A 19,187-nucleotide genomic window follows, 5' to 3' on the forward strand; every position below is an offset into this window, starting at 1 on the left:
GACATACAATACAGCTATTATCACTGACCACAAACCACAAGACCTCCAGGGAGTTTCCGGACTATCGGAGGTTAGTTTGACCAAGCCCTGATTCATTTACCAGATTAAATTTGTTGTGAAGAAAGACATTTTGTCTTTTTTGTTGCATTTTACATTTAGATAACCTACCTTCAGAAAACAAGATCTGCTGTGATGTTGGAAGCATTTTATACTTTATACTGGTAATCAGTTTTGGTTAAATATTGAACTTGTGACAAAGCTACAGTTTATAGGACATTTTAAATGACCATAAAGGTCCACAGTCCAATGTGTGGAATGATGTTATTATTGTTTGATGGAAGATACCCTCTGAGAAGGGCTGTTATACCAATAAACTGTTGAAACAATGTATAGTTGAAGCTTGAAAATCCCAATTTTAGTAAACGTGCCCCCAAAAGTCTTAGCATCCTCTGACTGGAAGAACAGTTTTTACAACTGCCACACAAACTCATATTAAAAGAGGCGAAATTAGCTGTTGAGACCCTCACTTATCGTGAATATTGACTGGCTTAAAATGTTGTTTGTTGTTGGGTTTATTTGGTGCCTCTGGCAGCATGCTAGTAAGCTCAACATATTGTTCACATGCTAGTTAGCTTACCGGTATATAGTGATGTGGTAGTTTAGGAATACATTTTTTTTACTTTGGAAACAACACACTGATCACATCTTTCTGTCTGTGTTGGACGCACCTGCAGTGACGGCGAGATGTGCCGTGCTGTTAATGGAGCCATACGTGTTCGACGCGGTGCAGCAGAACAGACCTCCATCCTCTGGAAAGGCCTCAGCTATCACCAGGGTGCAGATCTCCTCTAAAATAAAGAAAAAACACCATCGATACACCTATAATAACCAAACTTTTTTATGATGCTACAAGATGGATTTGTAATGGAAGGATAAAAGACTTGACATCGACGAAGATCTGCACAGGTGTGAAGTGGAGTGACGTGTTGACACTTGACATTAGATGGACAGGAAGACAAATTATGTGCACGGCAGACAGATGATGGACATGTTAGACTGGTGAATCACAAGTCAGTCTGACACACGGAGAGCAGCCGGGAAAGACAAACAAGCACGGATGTAGCTACTCATGAAGAACAGACACACACACACACACACACATAAACATGAATTCACAGATGTTCAGGGACGTCTGAGTGACTCACAGCCTAAACGTAACACCTGAAACGACCCCTGAGTCACACAGGTGGGAAACAGTCTGACATGAATTAGCGTGCGTGTCATTGTTTATCTATGACATTATGTTTATGTGTTGCAGTTTTCAGGGGGTTTCTCAGACTTTAACAGGGACTCCCTCTGACTGGAGTCGCTGTGATAGTGACTGTCCTGTGAGAGTTACTAACTTGTGATTCGCTGTAGTCATAACCGGGTGAAAGCCTGCAGCTGATAATGAAGCCATCAAACTCAATATGACTCTCCAGACACAGTTAATAATCTGTTAATAATTTTAACCCTGCCTGCGGTTGGGAACATGAAAGCAGCGTTGTAATTGAAGGAACATACCTGACTCAGCTGCAGATCGAGGCTCTGATTCACAGTACATGAAAAGTAAAAAGGAAGAGAGGACAGACAGAAATATTTTGGTTATTAACATATAGCAGCCAATTTAGTGTTAATAATTACTAATTATCACTAAGAGGAATGTCTCACTTTTCTGAAGAATACGAAAATCAGGAGAGTCCAGGATCTCCTCTCCCTGGCGGTACCATCTGACCTGCAGAGGAGGGCTTCCACGGACTCTGCACTCCAGAACCACCACCTGGCCCTCAGATGCCTGGGCATCCTGCAACAGCTGCACAGAGGAGGGATAAAGAGAGAGTTGATGAGAAGAAGGACTGAGTAAGTGAATAATGATGAGGAAATGAGAAGAGACTGAAACCGGTAATGAAAACAATAAATCCTCTTCAGAGTCACAGCATGGGGATAGATGGACAAGAAATGGTTGCAGATGAGGGGCTGTCATGAGGGACTGAGAGGCCAGTGGAAAACTATGAACCGTCAATCTTTTCACTCTTGACCTCCAGGTTTCTTTCTCACTGGTCAAATTCAGCCAATGATAACTAAGGCTGAGTTCTAGTACAAATCACCACATCCTGTCACATCCCGTCAGTGTTCAGAGAAAACTCTGAATTAGTTAACCTTCTCTATTATGAGACAGGGACTCATATAATTGATGCCCAGTAGTCAAGTATTCTGCCTTACTTCCCTTTGCTTAGGAAAACATCTTCCAACTTGCTCCACAATAAGCAGTTCACTAAAGAATACCTTTCAAAACAACATGACTATGCAGTCGCTTACTTTTTAGGCAATGTCTTATGTTTTCTCTGCAGGGAAATCACATAATCACTTTGGTTGGTTTTGCTTTCGGGAACATGATTAAAAAAAAACAAAAAAAACATCACAGATACAATAATTTGTAAGTATGAAGAGATGCTTTCCTCGAAGGACCTGATATCCACTGACATTTTATTGGATCTATCTGGTCCAATAGTTTTCAGCATCACGTAATCCAAAAATATTTATACATCTGACTGTTCAAGCTGTCCATTTGTTTTAACTTCAGCCTAAAATGAGCGTCTAATTTGGTCCAAATAGCTGTCACCAAAGCCGACAGTTAAAAAAAAAAACCTCAAGTTTACTTTCTGAAAAAAAAAAAAGTTTTTCAAAATTAAATCATTTCTTAAATATTTGGATAATGATGACCTGTAAGTGTAAGGTATATTTGACAGGCTTTCAAATATAACTTCTTTTCGACATCTTTTTATCATCACCGATAGGCAAATATGTACACTTTGGAAGTTTATGAAAGAGGATCTTTATTGGATCAATTTCTGATTCTGTGAAAGTGTATGCCAGCAGTTAGCTTTGAGTATAAGAAGTAAACTATTTTTTAATTCTGTTAAGATTCGACTGCCTTATGCTGATTATTACCACTGGCACTCATCTCTACTATACTTAAATAAACCATACATAAAGTAAATTCACCTATAAATGTGTGAACATTTAGCTTTTGGGCAATAGCATAGGTGAAATCATGAGCCATCCCACTATGGATGTTCTCAAACTTGCAGGTCCTATTTCTTACAAATGCCAATTTACCTCCTGTGTCCAATCAATCATATGGCAGCTCACAGTTTTGCACAACTAAAAACAAAACATCAACACAGGGGCAGATGGAGGACCCACTGCCAACACTGTGTTGTCTCTAGTCTGCTAGTTAACAGAGTTACATAATATACTGGTATCCATCAACAAGAGGCACTCAGTGTCAGTGTGAATGAATGTGCCTTTGAGCCTGAGCCTCCTCTCTCTCTATGTCTTTGGCATGGCTGTATTTTGGTAAAACCAGGGGTGGAATGTAGATCATTGGTCTGACAGTGAATGTGTGTGGGTGTGTGGGTGTGTGTTTTATGGGTGACATCACAGTGCTGACTTCACCAGAGGCGAACATCCTCTCATTGAGATGATTAAAGCCCGCGACGGTTTTTGAAGGCGGCGGGTGGGGGTGAGGAAAAACAAATGTCTTTCTGTAATGAAGTGGAAAATGATTTAGGGTCTCACTGGCTGAACAAGAGTGAAAGAGACCTGACCCTTGTGGCTTTGGCAGGGCCGTTTGAAGCTCTGCCTCAGCCCGTCTCAGTCCTGCCATCACAAGACCCGCAGCCTGAGGGAGAGGGAGTCAGGGGAGTGTTGAAGAGTCTGAGCTGGAATAGGGTGTTCTTGAGTTGGAGGAGGAGCTCTCATCAAAGCTCATGTTTTATCTGACCCCCACTGCTGAAAGCCACAGTACAGCATGCTGTTATTATGGGGAGGCAAGGAGACTGAGTACATGTGTATCAGGTTCTAAGTACGTACTGTGTATGCATGTATGTGTTGCATGCATGATGTGCCGATGTAAGTATGTATTTGGGGCTGTTCTCCATGGTTTGGCCCAGGTCCCTTAGCTCCAATTAAGGGAAATTGAAAATATTTTAGACAATTGTATGCTACAAACTTTGTGGCAACAATCGCTTCAGTTTCATGCCAGTGCCTCAGTGCACCCAAAAATTCCATAAAGAAAAAGTTTTTCTTAGTCTGTGTAGAAGAGCCTGACCTAAAAGAGCTCATCAAGACCTTTAGGATGAACTGACACACATACTGCAAGCCAAGTCTTATCGCCTTGCAGGCAGTGTTCAACCTCATTAAAGCTCTTGAGGCTAAATTGGAGAAAATCCCTGCAGCCAGGTTATAACTTCCACGAAGAGTGGAACCTCTTTCAGCATATTTTTAACTCCACCAATTTTACACATTATTAAAGTGTGTTTACAGGTCGTGGGGAGAAGTACTGCATGTGAAAAAACTAGTATCCAGTTATGTCACTGTGGCTAGGTTGCATTGTGGGTAAATGTAGGTGCCACATTTTGAAAAAGAAGAAGAATGTGTGGAATAAATAAGGTGATATATCTGGTTCTGCTGTATCGATTTTGATCATTTGCTTTTTAACAGTGTTATAGGAGTGCAAAGATAGACCAGTGGACGGCTTTTCAAAACCTAGTCCCAACATTTCCCACAATGCAATTTAGTCACTGAGTGACATCACTGAAGGCAGTTTATCAGATTACATGCAGCTTCCTCTGGAGCTACAAAAGGCTTCATGCTACTTACATATGTAGTAGTTCTCACCAAGACCTGTAAACACACTTTAATGTGCAAAAATGATGGAGTTGCCCTTTAAAGATAAAAGGTGTGGAATGACATTTCCAGCCATGTGGTATATGTATTGTTTATTGTGTATGCAAACTTACCTTGGTGAATATAGGAGGACCTGATACCTCACCACCATACAGTGATGACACTGGGCTCTGCATCTAAAAGACAATAAAAAAACTTTCTGAGCAGGTGGAGTTCATTCAGTAAGGCTCATGTCACTGAAAATACCCATTTTCGACCATGTGTATAAGTTTGTGTGACTCTACCATCTTGTTTACAGTGGGTGCTTACCCTCTGTGGGGGCTGAGACAGGGCCTGGACCAGGGTGGAGCGATGAGGAAGGACCTCAGGGGTTTTTGGTGATGCTGAGCGTATTGTCAGGGACATTGAAGTGGTCTTCTTCTGAACTCTATAATTAACAAAGTATAAATCAGCACACACATCAAAAACGAAAAAGAAAGAAAAATACATTTCTTGACTCTATATGCCTTTAGTTCAAATATGATACTTGGATCACAGAAAATGTTCTCTCCCCAGCAATTAAGATGATATCAGTGATCTTGGCTTCATTGTGTAAACAGAGAGAGAATCAGGAAGTAGTCCAGATGGAGGCAGAGTTATACAACAGATAACAATCAAAAACATTTAGAGAACTAGAAAGCACACAGAGCAGGTACTGTTAGGTGGAGCACACAAACCTCCAAAAGATTGTTTAATAATAGAAAATGTTTAGACATTTTGAATACAGCATACGTCTGAGTCTGGATCTACATGTGTGCCAGATTTTTCAGTCAGTTGAGTAAGTACCAAATTGAAAAAAAAAGTAATATACAATAGTTAGCATAAAAAAAAGCGAAAAGGAAGGAAAAGTTTAACATTTGGATATAAGTACAGGGGACAATCCTGACAGGCTGATCTTTCACCATATTAACCCTCTCTGCACCTCTCATTACTTAAAGTGCAGCCAGTGTACTGGGTTGTCGGGGTTATGGCTCTTTAAGGGCCTTTTAAGGGCCTATTTAAAGGCAGCAGATTAGCTGCTGCAGGGCTCAGTTAACCTGTTCAAGGAGTTCAAGGTTCATTGGGTCACAAGGGGTCATGCTGAAACACACGTACTGAGGCATGGTTCCCGATCTGGAGTGTGATCCAGCTCCCTCTCCTTCTGAGTCTGACGATGAAGCTCCTGCAATGGGACAAAAACAAAAGCAGTGATTGATATTTCAATTTGAACAGTAAACATAAAAAAGCCTTAAAAGTAAGAATATAATAATTTCCTAATATAAAAACATCTGACCTTCAATGTAAACCTCAGCAGAGGTATTGTCTGCTCCGAGACTATTGGAGGCCACGCAGGTGTACCGTCCCGTGTCGTCCTCAAAGGCTTCACTTATCACCAGTGTGTGCAGGTCACCATCCCTCCAGATTTGAATGTCGGGAGAGTTGTGCAGCTCTCGGCCTTCACAGAACCACCTGGAAAAGGAGGAAACTCTGGTTACTTTAACATGATGTGGTTACTCAAAACAACTGAGTAAATACAGTAATCACTTATCACAAAAGTCGAACTACATGTTGGTTTTATACATCAAGTTCCAAAGGAAGTGTGTAGATTAATCAAACTGCTGCTCTGTGCTAAAGTTTTAGCAAACTGCATTATGTTGAGTTATAGCTACTGTAACTATCCAGAGCCAAAAATGAATAGTTTACACTCGAACGCAGGTCTTTTAGCTTAGCGTTTACAGTTAACCTGTGAATCCAGAGATCCAGAGTTTCACAGAGAAATGGGTCTTTAATTTGAGTCATATTATTTCAACATTGTCTTGAGGCTGAATATTTATGACACCTCTGCCAAAAAAATTCAATAAAACCCTATCAGACAAGCACGGTCCATTTCCCTTCCTGACAAATACTTGAACTTAAATATACCTTTGTCAAACATGATGGATGCCTGCCAACCTAACTAACACCAATAACTACTTATTCACACACTCACACACGTCCTCCGGGCATGTCTGGGTTTCCATATCTGCCACACGTCAGCCGCCCTGAGGCATTGACGAGACGGCGTGTTACGGGAAGCAGATACACCCTTTCCCTCCTTCCAATCAGAGGTGTCTGGGCAGGTCGCCCAGGCCCTGCACCACCTCCCTGGGGTCACCAGCTTTGTTCCCTGATCTGACTGTGTCTACAACACAACCAGCTTCATCTGTCTCATCTCTCTTCACAGGGTTATGATTAAAGGAGATCCACCACACCCCCTCCAAGCAGTGTGTTACCACATCAAATACAGGATCAAACAACAGGGGTCACACCACCCATCTCTTGCAAACACACACACACACATAAGTGCATGATTTGTGGAAGTCAGTTGCTTTTATCGGTACTAATCTTCTTTAAACGTGCATTATGACACATCAAATCAACATACCCACACTCTATTGACACATTACTGTAAAGCTATCAGCACTCTATTAAAAGGGAGGTCATATCTGTCTTGTTCACCCCCCCAACCTCTCCATTGACATGGGGAGGAGCAGGAATTCCCAAAATGCCGGAAGAACAGCTGCTCTGTCCGCCCAGAGCCCTGACCTGAGGACATTCCAGCTATCTTGGAGAGCGGTAGAAAAATTCCCGACATCCTGCTGCATGGCAATTTCTTGAATTTAAACACCCTGGTGTGTCAGTCAAACAGCTAGCTCCTTTTCCAGAAAGCAATTAATCAGCCCAAAAATATACAGACAACACTTCATACTGGAGGATTCACACCTGACAGACAGAGTGGGTGTGGGAGCCGAGACGGGGGAAAGTGAATGAATGAATGGCGAGTGCAGGAACAAGCATGAGTCAGGCCGGGTCAGACAGGAAAAATGATACGCTCTGTCATTGTTGAGATGGATCACGCTGAGCGATTCATCAGCAGCAGTGACAGGTGGAGCGGTGCAAACTCTCTCTGCCGTTGCTTAAACCCCCCCGTACAATAGACTCCTCAGGGTAGTTCCTCTGTGTTATCGCTTGATGAAGGGAAACAACGGAAACTTGGCTGGCTATATCATGCAGCCAGACACCGGCGTGTTAAACGATAGGAAACAGATCGTGACATGAGACTAATGAAGAGTTGTTCATGGCACGAGCAGGGAGACCTTATCCACTGGTGTTTCAGGCCCTCGAGGCAAATGAGGCCAAGAGTCGTCTGCCAGGCTTCAAACAGTCCAGCAGTTATCTGTGCAGAGAAAGGCTGGGAAAACACAGCCTTTATATGACACAAATTCGTTTTGGGAGTAAAAAGTTGATTGTTTGAGCAAACCAGCATGTCTGTGCGGTTTTGAAATCCATTTTTCAGGATTACAGCCAGGCGGAGAGGGAAACAACTCGTCTGGGTGACTGCCATGTCTGCTGCTCTGCTTTGGGAAACTCAGGTTTCTTTTGTTGGTTAAACCTCACAAGTTTCTTTCAAGTCACTCACTGTATTAATCAAAAATGGTTCCAAGTGGATCTTGCAGCCATATGCACAAAGTTTGATGTGGGCCGCACAATACGAATCCCCTTCAACATAGGAAAATCCTTTGGACATTTTTTGAGCACCGTTAAATCAAACACATACAAAAAAGGGCTTATTGTAACACATGACATCATTAAACTAATGACTTGTTTTTGTGATGGAGGTACTTAAAATGTGTGTTTTGTGTTTGTGTGTAACTATAGTGAACAGAGGCAGGGGAATATGTTTCACACAGGGTGGCCGGAATCTCTCCAGCAATTTCAAGCGGCAACATCTGTGAATAAAATGCAAAATAGAGTTGTAATTCAGGCATTCATCAGTGGTCTTGTAGTGATTTTTGTTAATTAAATGTCTTCAAGTAGTTTTCCATTCCAGTTATGGCATGAAGGTATACCAGGCTTGCCTTCCTGTTTGCAAAACACGGCCCATCTGCTCAGTAAACGGAATGGAAATGTAAATTTGTTTGGGCCCACTTTGACGAAACACAGAGCAGAGCTCAGGACTCATCATCTTGTTCTCCCCAGAGGCTTGACTGAGCATAAACTAGGAAGCACAATCCATTCCCAACAAGCACAACAATAAAAACCCCTTATTAATCAACCTTAATGATCTACCATTATGCATAATTACTGCGCAAACTCATTTAGAGACAGACGGTAATGTTTATTTAATCCCCTCTCTATTTCTGTGGAATGTGCTGAACAGGGTACTCGCCCTGTAACGACGTGCGTGTGTTTCTCCAGCCGGGGACTTTGTTGAATCACACACAGTCCGGCAGGCAGAGAAGGAACTCAACCATCAATAGTCTCGTTTGGAGGGGAAGCAGGGTGTGTTGGAATAGCAATCACTCACTGCTTTGAGAAAAGTGGGTGAAGGTACAAATTTCTTGGCAGAATGAAGCTTTACCACCCATTTCCTCTTAACACAATACAGTTATAAAACACAACTATTCCACACACCCTAATAGCTGAAAGTAAAAAGGCATCTGAGTAACGCCCTCACCTCTTCATTCATCTCCCACCCAGTGACTGTTTAAAATGTGGATGGAGCTTCCAGGTCTGAGAAGTGAAGCAATGTGGAAGTGCATTAAACCTGCATTCCTTCTAATGGCTAGCAGGAGGCAACTTACTTATTACTAGTTTCCTAATGAGTTAATTGATTGCTAATTTCAAGTCCTCTTCAATCCAGTCGATGTTTATTTTGTAAATTATGGTTGTATTTAGAGTAAAACTGATGATAAAGCAGGGTATACACCTTAGAGCTCGGCTACCTTGTGATTGACAAGCTTCTACCACAGATTGTCCTTGGGTTCTTGATCCAATCAGAATATCTTGTTAAGCTTCACCCTCTTGGCTAAATATGGTAACTTCTGGCTCCAAAAAAAAGCAAGATGGTGATGGTCGTAATGCCAAACTAGAGGCTTAAAGTCCAATTGTATGTAAATTTATGAGAAAATGACCCTACTTCTAACTTGATCCATTACTTCAGCAAACAGTTTCTTGATGAGTTTATTGTCTTGATTGCTAATTTAACTTTAATTCAGCATGTTGTTGATTTTGTAAGTTATGGTCTAATTTAGAGTAGATGATAAAGCAGGGTATGCTTTAGGGCATTGCTACCTTTCTTGATCCAATCAGGATATCCTGCTAAACTCAACCCGGTATTCTAAATATGGTCAATTCTGGCTCCAAAAAAAAAAGATGGTCGAGTTATACCAATCTCAAGACTTCCAAACGATAGTCCACAAACCAATGAGTGACGTCATGGTTGGTTTACGCTCGCTCCCACCCTAAGGACGCCCAGCCAAGATGGCGACTAAACATTCCACCATCACAATCAACCAGCCTGTCACCAGCTCTCTAAATAAAGATAACATGTGAGAGATTAATTATACACATCTCAGTTAAGACAATTGATGCCAGATGATGCCTCAAATATCAACAGAGAGATGATCTCCAGGCCAAACCCGACCCCGTTGCACTGGACTCCATAGTTTGTGCTGAGGGCCGCGCTCTCCCCATCTGACCCTGTGTTGTTATTTGCTGCTGTTGATGGAAAATTTTATGAAGCAAGGCTCGGTTTCACCACAAACCCAAAACGAGCGGAGGCCAGAGCGCAGAGTGAAGAGGAAAAGAAAGGAGGAGGGTGCATTCACAAAAAGGACTTTGACAGGACGTAGGAGTGACAGGCTCACAAAAACATAGCCACAAGACAATCAGCAATCAATATGGCATGGGTAGATGATGTATACCTCCTGAGACATGTTTGTCTTTGTTTTAAGTTTGCTCAGTGTTCAGTTCCGGGGCTACGGACCTCAGAAGTCAACCAAAGTGCAACTGGACAAGCATAGCGGCATCAAGCCTGTCTTTATCCTTAATTACAAACTACAATAGAGGTCAACTGAAACTACCCAAACTCTGGAAGCGATGTTGGTTTTATTATCCGCCATAGAAAGATCTCCTAATTCATCCAAACACAAGATGGAAAGCAGATTGGGTTTCTTCTTTCCCACGCATGCTGACTGAATCCAACAATGAACGTAGCTCTACAGGGTACGGAGAAAGGTCTAAAAGCAAACCCTCAACAAAGTAGCAAAATATTTATTCCCACCACAGCCATCCTTATTACAGTAATTTTCCAGAATACCACCACAATGCACCATTTACCTGCCCCCTAGGTATGTAATTGTACCACTACTGGTACCACAGAATGCATCATTTACCAGCCCAACATATTCCCATCATTAAACCAGGATCAATTTAACATGCCAGAGCTAATTTAACTCATTTTTTTCTAGCATCTCTACCAACACACAAAGATATTAACTCTCTTTAAAATAAAAAAGCTAAAATATTTTTTTGTACTGACATTCACAGTGGATGACTCCTACAGACTTTGGTGAGTTCCAGACTTATCCTCTAGCCTCACCACGGGTCAACAGATAATCATGTCCGCCTCAGGATGAACTGTGATCACTTTGGTGACTAACTTTTCATCTCTCACCGTCGTTATATCAAAAGTACAAGTTGTCCAATGCATTGGTTTGTGACCAAATACCTAAAAAAGTAACAATAATCCCATCAGTCTCAGCTGTGCTAAGTACTAATGTTATAAATGTTAGCATGCTAACCTGAAAACCAAACCATTGTTTAGTCTTTCAGCTCATTGTTTTGGTTTTATAACCTATAACTCTCATTCACCACTTCTCTTCCCGAAGCAGCAGGCAGCTATTTTATGCAAAATTACTCTAATTAACCCTGTGCCCTCGTTGCCCAGTGCCTAATATAGCAGACAGATAAAGTTAGCAGTTAGCTAATGAACATGGAGGCACATATAGCAAGCTAAACACCCAGTTGTATTTAGATTTTTCTAGGTTGATTATGTGCAAAATAGAGCTACAAAGAGATTCACATTCATCAGGTTGCCAGAACAACTCAAAATGTATGCTAATGTTTCTCTAAATGTGTTGAATGTGTAAATACCCAATTGGTTGCTAACATGTTAGCCACATTAACTTAAGTCCATCACATGTCAACCATTTGTGTGATGTTTAGCTCGTTGTGTAGTGTGCAACCCCCCCCCCCCCCCCCCCCCCCCCCAAAACTGATTAGTGATACTTCAAGTCTATCAATGTTATATTGCCCAGCAAACACTGTCAGTATACCAGACTATAGTTACATTAAAAGTTTATATTTAGTATTGATCAGTTAAGTAAAATATAGTTTTACTGCTGAGAGAAGGTGTTGGTATTAAACTGTTTTGTGCTCCCTGGATTACTTAATCACTGTTCATGACCTCTATAATGCTACAGTTTATGTACAAATTCCACTACATCTAATCTATTTTGTTTAAGTGTGTCATCTAGAGAAAGGAATTATTAGCATGCCAGATTTAAGACTGTGTTTAGCTGAAGTGTTCTGCTACGTGCTCATAAAAGCACGCAAATGTCTTGATTAAAGATGATACATGCAGGAATTCAGCTTAATAAAGCAGCAGAAGCCATCTGGTGATGGAGCTCTGTTAATCGGGGCACAGGATCACGGGTCAAAGTTCACTGGAATATTCCGGACGGCGGACAGCTGCAGATGACAGACGCAGCTCTGCTGACCGGAAGAAAAGATGGACATTTTTCACTGAGGAATTTTAACCAAGAGTGAGGGCGGGTTGCATTGGCAAAGTGTTGTACATCAACAAACATTGTCCACTGATGCATTACAGGAGAGCAGGAGAGCCATGCCAAGAAGGCAAATGGTCCAGACTGAATCAACATGGGCATTAATATAAAATGTGACATTCATACTGTGGTTAGTAGGAATCATTTGCAACTATGGCAAATGCTCACAGTGTTTGTGCAGTTCTGACAGTTTGAATCAACAAACTTAACTTTAACAGTGAAGGATTTGTTGATGGTGAGTGTGTGTGTGTGTGTGTGTGGGTATGAGAACGAGAGAGAGAGAGAGAGAGAGAGAGAGAGAGAGACACACACACACACACACACTCAACTGAAATAGTGACAGACGTATGCAGCAGCTGAGCTACAAATGCACACACCTCGGCACTCATGGGGATGCCCCAACAAGCAAGCACGCACGCAGGCACACACGCACACACGCACACAATTTTATTTCAGCCTGTTTTTTGAGGCCCGAAAGAAATCAGTAGGTGAACAGTCAACTGTTTGTTTTTTTTAATCTTTTTGCTCACTACGAACAATAAACCATTCATTCATTTATTCATTCATTCAAGTAATTACCGTACACACAGTCTATCACCTGTTGTTTCAGAGATCAACAACACATTTTATCTATTTAGCAAATAAAAGTTAGCATTGTTCTCCTAAGAGCCCTAAATCCTCACCCAGGTACGATGAGATATCAAAGACATGACTGTACTCTAATTCAAGGTGAATCTGCTAATCTCGCTCATAACAATCTATGTGTGGCTAGACAATTAAATAAAAGAGATGAACCCCGTCAGCTCGACTTTCACCTGAGTACACCCGCAAATGACATCACCAAGTAAACCTTACCTGAGCTGCCGTGCTGCTCCCACTAAGTTAAACCAAAGTCACTGATAATTTCCTTGATCTCAGGCTGAACACAGATCTTCTCCTCCTGACAGCATGACACGCACTGAGCCGCTGACACTCTCACACCAGGTCTGCCACTCTGAGTCACGCAGTCAGACATACACACAACGCTCGGACTGAGCAGAGGGTTGAGAGGGAGGGAGCAGCCCCGAATCGCCAAATTCCACACAAGACAGAGGAGCAGAAAAAAAAAAACACATTTAAGACTCATTTAAGAGACAAAAACTGTTTCAGTGCAGCCCACAGTGGAAGCATTCATATAATTCCAGTGGTTGTGTGATTGTCTCCATGTTTTTCTCGTCCTTACTACAAGGATAAACTCTAACCCCTGCTAGTCAAACTCACTGCAACTCTAAACCCCCTCGCAGATGGGAACAGGTAAACGTCCTCTCGTGCGATACTATTGTGGCCTACAAACATTTAAACAAGCTGATTGAAGATCAGGGATGTTCTAGCTGTTTCTTTGTGGATTTTGTCTCCCAAACAAATAACAAAACTTGTTTTTTTCTGCCCCTATACAAGTCCAGGCCACAGTCTGCTGACTATCAAAAGCCCCACAGAGAACCCTGGGCTGCAGCCAAGCGACCCAGTCACGATGGAAACCTCTGGGCCTCTGATCTGTGACTGCAGGACAGGGGGATCATGAAAAAAATAAAAGATGACAGCTACAGTAGGCACTACAGTGTTACACAAAAAGAGAGGGCACTAAATAAACTGGCCCTGACTTAATAAATCTCACATGCCAGAACTAAGTGGGCCACTTAAAAAGCCCAGTTTGGCCTGAACCAAAATAGCTCGGATAAGTCAGGATCTAAATAGACCTCTTTGAGTTGGCAGCACCTGGCAAGCACAAGACAAATGTCTGTGGCTACTGTGACTGGTTGTGCTTTTTACACACACACACACACACACACACACACACACATGCACACACACACACACATGCACACACATATTGACCGTATAATAATCCCAAACACTCCATATCCACATCGGTCAGCAAATATAAATCTGGTATTTGCGGTTTGTTTAGAGCCAGAAGGTTGATGTCAGACGCACAGCAGAATGAAAGGGTGTGGTGCGTTTCACTCTCTGCGGGGGCTCAGGCTCTTCAGGCTCTAACAGCGATATTTTAGTCGCTGTCAACGAAGAGCCTGAGAGGACTACCGCTGGGACGAAGCAGATGGGATTATTTGTGGTGCTTGTTACTAGGTCTGCTGCCGTGTGAGGTTTTGCAACGTAAAAGTCTACGATGAGAAGAACGCACACAAACAACGTCCTGTCCTGGTGGCACACACTGTAATCATGTGGTTCTTTTATTCAAATTCTTCTGGTCGGTGAAAAAAAAAACCTTCCATTTGTAGCGATAACAACATGAAAAGCACCGTACTTCCCCTACGTGACTATAAAACATGGGTTAATAAGAGGAAGAACTTTTACGGTCTCTGGATGTTCCCATTAATTACTGAAAGACTGACAGCGGCCTTCTCGGGCCCACTGCTTTGTCTGACCTGAATAAATAAATAACAATAGAAATGTACAAGTGGAAGCAGCTTTCCAAATTATGAGTCAACAAGAACAAAGATATTCCACCCTCGAAGCAACATGCTGGGTTTATTAACGCACAAATACATACACAGGTGCAGCATTCACACACATACACTCACTAATGAAACATCATTTCCCAGTCAAACCACAAACAACCAACAAACATTCATACATATTCAATCAGACGCCCACTTCCACACAATATTAAGGCCTTTCAAGGGTCAGTTGATGTCACAACAGAAATGGGGCCTGTTGTCAAGGCAACCTCTGTTTTGTGCTCCAAGGAGACTGAACGACACTAACAAAAACAAAGACAGAGATGTCCTCTCATGATGTCATACTGCGAGGACAATATATCCTCCCAACTGTCAAATAAATCCAGCAGGAAAACCAACAAATGCAACGTCCAGAAGAGCCCAAAATTAAACATATCAGCCGTATAAAATAAATGAGCTCACGTATCTAAACAGCAACATGAAGCAGAATTGGACTGATGGCCAACGAGATCAGATGTCTCACTGGTTCACTTTTGTTGAGACAAACAGTGAGGTCACTTGTGTTTTTGGCATTTTTTAAAAGCAGCTACAGGACCTGTCATTTTTTGTTGATTCTGGCGGCACCTGTGGACAAAAGCAGTATTAGCATCACCGCCTCCTGTTGTAAAAAAGATCTCGATCTGGCTAGCACATGTATTTGTTTTGGAAATGAGTGAAAGAGAGACGCAACTTATTTTTCAGGGCTATTTTTCTTTTTTAAACACAGCTCTTTGCAGGATGCTTAGCAATGAGCTAATATGTCTATTTGTGGCTATGTCAGATTAATAACAGTAACACAATGATGGTGAAACAAAGTAAACGTTGTTTTAGTGCTGCTGATACACCTAGGTTACATGTAAGCCTACAGCTAATAGATTAGTAAGTCTGTTGAGAACACACACACACACACACACACAACCACTGAGCCCAACAAAGGGGATGCTGTAAAAGTACCTGTGGGTATGAATGAGTATAATTCTAACTGGTGTGGGATTGTGGCCAAATTAAACCTAAATATTTCCTCAAGCATACAAGCTGGTAGGTTTCTGCATATGTAATTGCACCTAAACTAAAAGAGGATGTTTACATCACATGTTGTGCTTAAAATTCCATCAATTAAAAAAAATTCTAACCTCTTTCTCCATGACCACAGTCATCGATCTTCCTGCCACTGAGTAATTACAGCTGGAGACAAACCACATAACTGTCTGTGTCCGCGCTAATTTTAGGTATGTATCATAACTTTCTGGGAACAACAATTAGGTGGAGTTAATGCAATGGCTGAGCAGATCTATGGTCACATGTGTGGTCGCGCTCTAAGTAACCTCCTGTACAGCTATATCTTTCAACGACTTACTATCTACTACCATTATAATGATATTTACTCTTGTTTCATAGTTACTTTGTCCTGTCACAGCTGACATCCTGTTAATTGCACCAACCAGGTGCAACTTCTGACTCTTTATAAAAAGGAAGTGGCATACTTTAGGCTATCTGTAATCCCAGACGAGTAAATATACACCGCAACAAACAAATGTGCATAATCCCCCTTCAACCAGCCACCCACGAACTTGCCACAAACATGCAAACACACAAGCATACAAAAATATCTGCTTCCATGACAGCCAGACCACCTCTCCTGGCGTGTGGGTGGGTGCAGCACCACAACATTGACATCCTAGATTATTTTCACTTGTAAAGCCAGATTGTAGCCAGTCTGAAATAGTCAGTTTGATGGTGGAGGTAGTGAGCAACACGCTGATAAGATACTGAACTCAGTGCACCCTGTAATTGTGCTGTGTTGAAGGCTGAAAGAGACAACAAATTGCTGTAAAACTACTGCCAACAAAAGAAGATAAATGGCATTAGAGGCAACCGGCTGAAGTTGCTGTAGTCAGGGATTGAACTCTGCGACCTCTCCTCCACACTTTATGGACTTGGATCTGAGCACCGATCAGACACACATGAGCTGTACATGGAGCATCTTCCTCTCTTCCTCCTACCCTTTCCTCCATATGAAACTAAATCCTGCAGACCCCCCACTCAAACTGTCTCTCCCCATGATGTCAGGAGCCTCAGCACCAAACTGAAGGAGGGTGTTTCATTCAAGTGATATGCAAAATATAAACATAGGGAGACTGAGGAACAAAGATGCATATCTCGAGTTTCTATGTGAGACAGTTTAACATTCACACAGCTGTTATTCTGCCACATGTACATGGGAAGGAAGACTCTAGCTTGTTTTTACGAGTCCCATCTGACCTCTCGTCTGCTCGTAAAACAAGTATCCCTGCGCACAGTCTGATTTGCGCAGAACACACAGCCAAACACATGGACACACATTTTTATAGTTTTAAAATGCTGCTATTTCTAAAACATTTAAAACATACAAAGAAACACAACAGGACACATTAAATTCCACCGCTTCAATATCGTCAAAGATACATAATTGAATCGGGCTCCACTTCAAACACAGCTCTTTGGCAGCCACACAGGAATCCGACATCTAGGAAAAATAACAGCCTGAAATATCTCATCAAAAGGCAGATTACTGTAAGCTGAATCTAATGGCCATGCCTTATCAAGCATGATGAATAGCAGAGAACCATTTAACAGGTGAGCAGAGGAATGTAGCCCGGTGCTTACTGTTCACAGCCCAGCTGTGGAGCAGAGCCCGAGGCCTGGATGACTCAAAACTACAAATGGGACAGACGGCACTCCAGTGTCTCAGATGAGTCCTTGCTACTGTCAACAACACCATTGACAGATCTCTGACGCCCTGCCCACACTTAAAGGGTAAGTCCACCAATTTTACACATTAAAGGATAAGTGAAGCCAAAAATGAAAATTTCATCTCATCATCTTTTAGTACAGTTTTTCGTTGTCAAGTAGGTGGACGGGGAATTGAAAATAAACATAAAAGGGTCCCATACAGTGAGTCTGGCATAAGCCAAGTCTAAGGAAGCCCGATCATTTATTTCTAAACAGTGAATAATGAGCCCAACAGTGTTATAGGAGTGCAATGCTAGAACAGTGGACTGCTTTTCAAAACCTGGTGCCTACATTACCCACAATGCAGCTTAGCCACTGAGTGACATCACTGGAGGCAGTTTATCAGATTACATGCAGCATCATCTGGTGCCACAAAAGGCTTTATACGACTTTTTTCACATATGCAGTAGTACTCCCCAACACCTGTAAAAACACTATAATGTGGAAAATTGGTGGAGTTACCCTTTCAACTAATGTGTACCTGTGCACGCTCCACGCTACATAAAATAGTCAAACCTTTGGTGACATATTTGTTGTGAAGACCACGAAATTTGAGCTGTTGTGATCCGACTGAAAGTAGTTTGAGCATTCATGTGTCGCTGACCATGCAAGGCCTGCTGTAGATGGTAAATGATGATGCTAAGTGTGTTCGTGTTTACAGATGGGGTCAAACAGGACGGCCGACACTGTGTGGAGGAAAGGCTTTAGTACGGAGTAAAGATTTATGGAGTGCCCTCTGCCCATCCTCCTGTTGAACTTGTCTTGGATTACCATCCTCCTGCCGTGCATGACTGCCGCCTTTGTCCGCAACAGACATGCTTCATATTAAATCCGGTATTCCACTTCTTCAACTGTCACTGATCCACTTATATAACTCTCGACAAATCTCATTCCCCTCTACTCTTACACTACTCCCTGTCTTATTTAACTCTTTTTTGCCTGATTGTTAAAGTTTAATAGTATTATATTGAGCCTGATGACACCATTCCTGCTCATATAGTAAGTCCAAAAAACATTGTTATACATTTTTAGGCTTAAAAAATAAATAAAAACCAAGAACAGTGGCAAATCCTTTTTCATGGTGTTCAAGACTCACCCACTAAGCGCTAAATGTGATTTCAACATGGTGCTGTCAGTGAGCCCAGAATTATTTTGGCTGTGAGTATGATCCATGCACAGAGCTAACATTATAAGAAGGTTATTCTCATTAACAGCTGGAAATATGATAAATTTAAACTAACACCCATCTAGTATGTGTAACACCTACTTTCTGTTAAATACTGCACATAAAGATGTATAAAAGACTTAATTTGAATCCTGTGTAGCCTTGTTTTACCCAACATGTCCCTAATGTCGTCAGTGGTGTAGAAAGTATTCAGATCCTTTAGTGTTGAAAATACCCCATTACAAGTAAAGGTTCTGTATAGAAAATCTTACTTGAGTAAAAGTATGTGAGCATATTCAGCTAAATGTATTGAAAGTATGAAAAGTAAAATTA

At 41.8% G+C, this 19,187-nt stretch overlaps 1 protein-coding gene across 2 annotated transcripts in view; it reads right to left on the reverse strand.

Annotated features, from left to right (window-relative positions):
• The window catches only part of palld (palladin, cytoskeletal associated protein), a 56,606-nt gene that overhangs the window by 28,604 nt on the left and 8,815 nt on the right, over window positions 1-19,187 (reverse strand). For both annotated transcript variants that reach the window (XM_073477241.1, XM_073477242.1), the window contains exons 2-8: window positions 6,044-6,219; window positions 5,866-5,932; window positions 5,041-5,158; window positions 4,845-4,907; window positions 1,711-1,852; window positions 1,564-1,587; window positions 729-848 (exon numbers count right to left, since the gene is read on the reverse strand). In XM_073477241.1, coding sequence (XP_073333342.1) covers window positions 729-848; window positions 1,564-1,587; window positions 1,711-1,852; window positions 4,845-4,907; window positions 5,041-5,158; window positions 5,866-5,932; window positions 6,044-6,219 — 710 coding nt within the window. The remainder of the gene's footprint in view (window positions 1-728; window positions 849-1,563; window positions 1,588-1,710; window positions 1,853-4,844; window positions 4,908-5,040; window positions 5,159-5,865; window positions 5,933-6,043; window positions 6,220-19,187) is intronic.

The sequence above is a fragment of the Pagrus major genome, chromosome 11 (genome assembly GCF_040436345.1).
Source record: "Pagrus major chromosome 11, Pma_NU_1.0".
Taxonomy (NCBI): Eukaryota; Metazoa; Chordata; class Actinopteri; order Spariformes; family Sparidae; genus Pagrus; species Pagrus major.